Source organism: Hyla sarda, unplaced genomic scaffold (assembly GCF_029499605.1).
Source record: "Hyla sarda isolate aHylSar1 unplaced genomic scaffold, aHylSar1.hap1 scaffold_334, whole genome shotgun sequence".
In the NCBI taxonomy this organism is placed as follows: domain Eukaryota; kingdom Metazoa; phylum Chordata; class Amphibia; order Anura; family Hylidae; genus Hyla; species Hyla sarda.
In genome coordinates this window covers 285,400-293,771 of record NW_026610087.1, presented here as the reverse complement: position 1 = coordinate 293,771, position 8,372 = coordinate 285,400, and the positions used below count along the sequence as shown (strand labels likewise).

The 8,372-nt window shown below is 36.3% G+C and overlaps 1 protein-coding gene across 1 annotated transcript in view; it reads left to right on the top strand.

Moving 5' to 3' along the window:
- Nucleotides 1–626: 626 nt before the first annotated feature.
- The window catches only part of LOC130330321 (sterol 26-hydroxylase, mitochondrial), a 128,397-nt gene continuing 120,651 nt past the window's right edge, over nt 627–8,372 (top strand). Inside the window, exon 1 of the mRNA XM_056553595.1 lies at nt 627–850. Within this exon, the coding sequence (XP_056409570.1) occupies nt 713–850 (138 nt within the window). The 5' untranslated portion in view covers nt 627–712. The remainder of the gene's footprint in view (nt 851–8,372) is intronic.

Below are 8,372 nucleotides of genomic sequence, written 5' to 3'. Positions count from 1 at the left end.
CAATTATGTGCCTATCTAAGGCTTGCTGTGCTATAGTTTCTATGGTGTGAACCATCGCCCATTTTGGATCTCTGGGTAGAATACGATACACTGACTGGTCTTCTAACTGTCTCCTTGCTTCCCGTAAATACATACTCTTGTCCATGACCACAACCCCACCGCCCTTATCCGCTGGCTTAATGATGAGGTTGTGGTCATGGACAAGTTCCTGCATGGCCAACAGTTCGCTATGTAGTAAATTGGGATGTTTAAGTTTAGTTTGCACAGATTTGTGTTCCAATTCCCTCTTTAGACACTCTGTAAACATAAATATGGCATGTGAATCGACATTAGGCTGAAATTCACTCACAGTAGGTAAATCGTAATTTTTGAATTCGAAGGGCGTGTCTCTCTGTATATCGCCATCCGTTGACACCTGAGGTGGTAAACAATCACCACCAGGTGACTCCGGACCCCGACCAGAGAACCACACCCTAAGCCTCAATCTACGGATAAAGGAAGCTATATCAAGTTCAAGTTGAAACCAATTATTCTTTACATTAGGGCAAAAACCAAGTCCCTTGGATAGTAATGACAATTGAGAGTCTGTAAGGATATGTGAAGAGATATTTACCACTGTGCGTGTGTCTGTGGCATCTACTTCTTCTTCTGTTGTGAGGACTTTGTTGCACCAGTCTTTGTTCTCTGGGCTCGAGTTCTTCCGGGGTCTGTGATGTTTTCTCCCTCCTCTTCTTTGCCGTCCCCGTCGGACGGCCTTGTCACTAAAAAAGGCACCGTAGTGGCTTGTTTGGATGATGATCCTGATGCTCTCATTTTATTCGGCTCCGAAGCAACTTCCAGATTCTCAGAGGTATTGCCTCTTCTTTGGCCTCTTCTAGATGCACTATAGAGATTGTCCCAGATATAGATTTTACCGTTCTCATAATCTTGGCTGTCCCTGAACCACTTGTGTCTCTTTGTTTCTTCTATTTGATTCTTTTGTTTAGCAAGGAATTCTTGTTGTTTGTCAAATAATTTTTTATATTCGTCCTCTGGCATAGAGGATTTAAGAGTATTTTCCAACTCATCCACTTTCTTCTGTATAGTTGTTAAATCACGCTGCAGAAATTCAATATTAAGCAGTATCATGTCCAAAGAATACTTATTGGAAATTGCTTCATATTTATTTTTATAGTCCATATCAGAGGTGAATGAATTTGCTTTCGGTTGGATTCTCATACCTCTAGGAATCCTTTGTGTACGGAAATATTCGGTCATAGTAGACAAATGCAATTGAACTGAGAGTAATTTCTTTGTTTCTGTCTCATACATACGCCTTAGGTCAATATTAGAAGGATGATGTAAAAATGAAGCATTATTCGGTCTACTCCCCAGGATGCGGTCAGAGTCCTCCCTTGTGTAGGAAAATACATCATGGACATTTGAACTAGATGCTTGATCCATAGTAGTTGTAGAAGTAATATCCAACTTGAAATAGAGTGCTCGCTTGTCTCCCTTGTAACAAAATCCAAAAATAAGCAGCACATCGAGGTAATTGAAGATATGTAGGTAGGGTGCACGCATGCTGGAGCCACGGTCCACTGGTTCCTTAGTAATAGTCGTAGTAATATGCAGCACACCAAAATCTAGTGCAAAGTGCTTTTTATTCCATGAAGTACAAAAGCGACGTTTCGCCGGCCTCACGCCAGCATTCTCAAGTGACAATGAGTGATACAAACGGGCATATATACACACCGCCCACCATCAATTAGTGACATCATAAGTGTATTAGCATACATAAACAAACATCAAGAAAGACATGATCGTGCTTTGAATCTCAATCATCACAACAGGGTATGACACATATTAACTGTCACAAAGGAAATAAACGTGTATAGCAAAATATGTGTTACTGCAATATATATATATATACAGAGGAGAGGAGATCTATATATATATATATATATATATATATATACACAAAGGGAATAAACATGTGTATAGGAAAACCTGTGTTACTGCAATATATATATACAGAGGAGAGGAGATCTATATATATATATATATATATATATATATATATATATATATACAGAGGAGAGGAGATTTATATATATATATATATATATATATACACACAGAGGAGAGGAGATCTATATATATATATATATATACACACAGAGGAGAGGATATATATATATATATATATATATATATATATATATATATATATATACAAAGGGAATAAACAGGTGTATAGCAAAATATGTGTTACTGCAATATATATATACAGAGGAGAGGAGATCTATATATATATATATATATATATATATATATATATATATATATAATACAGAGGAGAGGAGATCTATATATATATATATATATATATATATATATATATATATATATATATACACATACATACATACATACATACATACATACATACATACATACAAAGGTAATAAACATGTGTATAGGAAAACCTGTGTTACTGCAATATATATATATATATACAGAGGAGAGGAGATCTACATATATATATATATATATATATATATACACACAGAGGAGAGGAGATCTATATATATATATATATATATATATATATATATATATATATATATATACACATACATACATACATACATACATACATACATACATACATACAAAGGTAATAAACATGTGTATAGGAAAACCTGTGTTACTGCAATATATATATATATATACACAGAGGAGAGGAGATATATATATATATATATATACACACACAGAGGAGAGGAGATCTCTCTATATATATACACAGAGGAGAGGAGATCTATATCTATATATATATATATATATATATATATATATATATATATATATATATCTATATACACAGAGGAGAGGATCTCTCTATATATATATATATATATATATATATATATATATATATACAGAGGAGAGGAGAGGAGATCTATATATATATATATATATACAGAGGAGAGGAGATCTATATATATACAGAGAGGAGATCTATATATATATATATATACAGAGGAGAGGAGATCTATATATATATACAGAGAGGAGATCTATATATATATATATATATACAGAGGAGAGGAGATCTATATATATATATATATATATATATATATATATATATAATATATATATAGACTGACGAACAGGGAACCTTTTGAAATTTCTTTATTATTAAAATTATGAACACTTGTCGGGTATATAGTATAGATCGCACCTTAGCTGCCTATTTCTTGCCTTGAGCGTAATTACCATAAAGAGACATGTGTCTTGCTTCTGTCTTCTTGTTGTGTAATATCAGGCAGTATTCAGACTTTCATATATTGTGCGTAATATTGCTATGCACAGTTTTGGCAAAAGTGTGCAAAATTCTTCTTTACTTTCGCAATTAGTATATCAGGCAGTGTTCAGACTGTGCATATATCATGCGTTATGTTGCTGTGCATAGTTTTTGCAAAAAGTGGCTATGTGCAAAATTCTTCTTAACTTTCGCAATTTGTATATCAGGCAGTGTTCAGACTGTGCATTTATCATACATTTATGTTGCTATGCACAGTTGTTTGCAAAAGTGGCTATGTGCAAAATTCTTCTTAACTTTCGCAATTTGTATATCAGGTAATGTTCAGACTGTGCATTTATCATACGTTTATGTTGCTATGCACAGTTGTTTGCAAAAGTGGCTATGTGCAAGAAATTCTTCTTAACCTTCGCAATTAGTATATCAGGTAATGTTCAGACTGAGCATATATCATGCGTTATGTTGTTGTGCACAGTTAATTTCAACAGTGGCTATGTGCAAAATTTTTTCTTACTATATCCATAGTTGTAGTGCTTGTTCATATGAGTACATTGCATATATAGTCCTCATTTACTCATAGCCATGAAGTATTCTTGCATTGTCCACAATTTCTTATAGCACTATTAATTATTACATATGCCACTTAGCTTAATTTCTTTTTCTTTTGGAGATAAGGTGCGTCTTTGGCATCCTTGGAGCTTGAGTGTGCCTGTTAAGCCGATCCTTAGCCGATCCTACGCGTTTCCTCTGTGCGATTCTTCAGGGACCTTGTTGCGGCTTTTCAAAATCTAGGCTTGCATCTTTATTTAATAAGCGGCTCCTTTTGTGTGTGTGGCTCTGATGCCGGCCGTACTCCATTTGATTTTCCCGCCGTGCTTTATACTCAATAACTCCTCCTTCGCTCCACCTATTACTTGGTCCGCCAATCTCCAGCTTGCGCATAGAACCTGCGCTCTCTATTGCCGCGGCTGGACTCTCTCAGGTATGGCTGGAGGGGGGGGGGAGTGTCTTCAATACTCAGGTGTGCTGTTCAGCCCTCGTTCTGAGCTCTGGAAAGACAGTGGACAGGTAGCTTTTCTTGCGTTCCAGCTGTATTTTAACTCTTTTATCACTGGATTACGTGTTCTTGTTTTTCATTATTTGCATTATTTGTTTTTTATCGCGTATTGATTAATGTCCTATTTACAATTGATATATTCGCTTTTATGATGTGGTTTTACTAGTATTTATACTAGTATTTTTGTAAACAGTTGTGGGTATATTATTTGATAAAACATGCGTAGGATATAAAGTCATTTAAACCCTCCGGTTTTACTGCTTCCAAAGTGAAGGTCCAGAAGGCTTCTCTCTGAAGGAGCATGTTGTCCCAGTCTCCTCCTCTATTTGGTGAGGGTATAACTTCAATTATTTGTGCTTGAAGACCTTGTAAATCACTTTGGTGATGGGAGGCAAAGTGATTTGCTACCGGGGTGTCTCGCATGTGCACTATATCCCCTACATGTTCTTGAAGTCTTCGTCTAAAATTCCGAAAAGTTTTGCCCACATAGTTTAGTGGACATGTGCAGGTTAGGAGATAAATTACTCCTTTTGTTTCACAATTGGCAAAGTGTTTGATCTGATATTCCTGTTTTGTTACTGCACTACTAAATTTGCTTCCTTTTTTAATATATCGGCACATTGTACATTTACCACATTGGAATGTTCCGTTGGGTTTCGTTGTAAGCCATCTCTCACTTGGGATTCTCTCAAAGTTACTATGGACCAGTTTGTCCTTTAAATTGCATCCTCTTTTGTATGTGATGTGAGGTTCACTAGGGATCAGTTCTTTCAAAGTATCATCTAGCCTTAATATGCCCCAATATTTGTTGAGGATTTGTTTTATCTCTCTGGCTTTATCATCATACACCCCTATTATTCTGGATATTTCTTTTCCTTCTTTCCAGTCTTTTTTCTTTGGGGTCAGAAGTGAGGACCTATTTGCTTTCAATGCTCTATGATAAGCTCTTTTTATTATTTTGTTGGGGTATCCCCTATTTCTGAGTCTGGTGCGAAGCTCCCCTGCTCTGCTTATAAATTCATCCAGGGTGGAACAATTTCTCCTAATACGGAGGTACTGGCCCGTTGGGATTCCCTGCTTCAGTGGTCGTGGGTGGCAGCTGTCCCACCGAAGCAGGGAATTAGTAGCGGTTTCTTTTCGGAACACAGTAGTTTGTACATTCCTGTCTTTTGTGACCCAAATTTTTAAGTCTAGAAATACCATGCTTTCAGAACTGATGGAACTCGTGAACCTAAGTCCTAGTTGATTAACATTGAGTTCCCTCACAAAAGTCTCAAATTTTTCTTTGGTGGACGACCAAATGATCAAGATGTCGTCAATGAATCTAAGCCACAATGTTATGTGGCTAGTCCATGACGACATCCTTTCACTAAAGACCACTTGGTCCTCCCACCAGCCGAGGTACAGGTTAGCGTAACTGGGGGCGCAGGGGCTCCCCATCGCTGTACCTCGGCTTTGGTGGAAGGACTCCCCTTCAAATTGGAAATAATTTTTTGTTAGAACAAATTTCAATAGTGCCATTACCAATCTATTATGGGGGACATATTGATTACCCCTTGATTTGAGGAAAAACTCCACTGCCTCCAGTCCTTTATCATGGGGGATGGAGGAATACAAAGCCTCAACATCCAGGGCAGCCAACAGCACCCCCTCTTCTAATTTTACATCCTCAAGTCTTTTTAATACATCAGTAGTATCGCGAACATATGAAGGTAGCGCATACACAAACGGGCGCAATACGCTGTCCACATATTGACTTGCACCTTCTGTTATGTTCCCAATTCCAGATACTATGGGTCTCCCCCGTAACGGGGGGTACCCCTTGTGGATTTTGGGAACTGTTTGCCAATTGTGAAACAAAAGGAGTAATTTATCTCCTAACCTGCACATGTCCACTAAACTATGTGGGCAAAACTTTTCGGAATTTTAGACGAAGACTTCAAGAACATGTAGGGGATATAGTGCACATGCGAGACACCCCGGTAGCAAATCACTTTGCCTCCCATCACCAAAGTGATTTACAAGGTCTTCAAGCACAAATTATTGAAGTTATACCCTCACCAAACAGAGGAGGAGACTGGGACAACATGCTCCTTCAGAGAGAAGCCTTCTGGACCTTCACTTTGGAAGCAGTAAAACCGGAGGGTTTAAATGACTTTATATCCTACGCATGTTTTATCAAATAATATACCCACAACTGTTTACAAAAATACTAGTATAAATACTAGTAAAACCACATCATAAAAGCGAATATATCAATTGTAAATAGGACATTAATCAATACGCGATAAAAAACAAATAATGCAAATAATGAAAAACAAGAACACGTAATCCAGTGATAAAAGAGTTAAAATACAGCTGGAACGCAAGAAAAGCGACCTGTCCACTGTCTGTCCAGAGCTCAGAACGAGGGCTGAACAGCACACCTGAGTATAGAAGACACTCCCCCCCCCTCCAGCCATACCTGTGAGAGTCCAGCCGCGGCAATAGAGAGCGCAGGTTCTATGCGCAAGCTGGAGATTGGCGGACCAAGTAATAGGTGGAGCGAAGGAGGAGGTATTGAGTATAAAGCACGGCGGGAAAATCAAATGGAGTACGGCCGGCATCAGAGCCACACACACAAAAGGAGCCGCTTATTAAATAAAGATGCAAGCCTAGATTTTGAAAAGCCGCAACAAGGTCCCTGAAGAATCGCACAGAGGAAACGCGTAGGATCGGCTAAGGATCGGCTTAACAGGCACACTCAAGCTCCAAGGATGCCAAAGACGCACCTTATCTCCAAAAGAAAAAGAAATTAAGCTAAGTGGCATATGTAATAATTAATAGTGCTATAAGAAATTGTGGACAATGCAAGAATACTTCATGGCTATGAGTAAATGAGGACTATATATGCAATGTACTCACATGAACAAGCACTACAACTATGGATATAGCAAGGAAGAATTTTTGCACATAGCCACTGTTGAAATTAACTGTGCACAACAACATAACGCATGATATATGCTCAGTCTGAACACTACCTGATATACTAATTGCGAAGGTTAAGAAGAATTTCTTGCACATAGCCACTTTTGCAAATAACTGTGCACAGCAACACAAATGTATGATAAATGCACAGTCTGAATATTACCTGATATACAAATTGCGAAAGTTAAGAAGAATTTTGCACATAGCCACTTTTGCAAAAACTATGCACAGCAACATAACGCATGATATATGCACAGTCTGAACACTGCCTGATATACTAATTGCGAAAGTAAAGAAGAATTTTGCACACTTTTGCCAAAACTGTGCATAGCAATATTACGCACAATATATGAAAGTCTGAATACTGCCTGATATTACACAACAAGAAGACAGAAGCAAGACACATGTCTCTTTATGGTAATTACGCTCAAGGCAAGAAATAGGCAGCTAAGGTGCGATCTAATACTATATACCCGACAAGTGTTCATAATTTTAATAATAAAGAAATTTCAAAAGGTTCCCTGTTCGTCAGTCTCTCTATATATATATATATATATATATATATATATATATATATACACAGAGGAGAGGAGATCTATATATATATATATATATATATACAGAGGAGAGGAGATCTATATATATATATATATATATATATATATATATATATATATATATATATACAGAGGAGAGGAGATCTATATATATATATATATACACACAGAGGAGAGGAGATCTATATATATATATATATATATATATATATATATATATATATACAGAGGAGAGGAGATCTATATATATATATATATACACACAGAGGAGAGGAGATCTATATATATATATATATATATATATATATATATATATATATACAGAGGAGAGGAGATCTATATATATATATATATATATATATATATATACAGAGGAGAGGAGATCTATATATATATATATATATATATATATATATATATATACACACAGAGGAGAGGAGATCTATATATATATATATATATATATATATATACAGAGGAG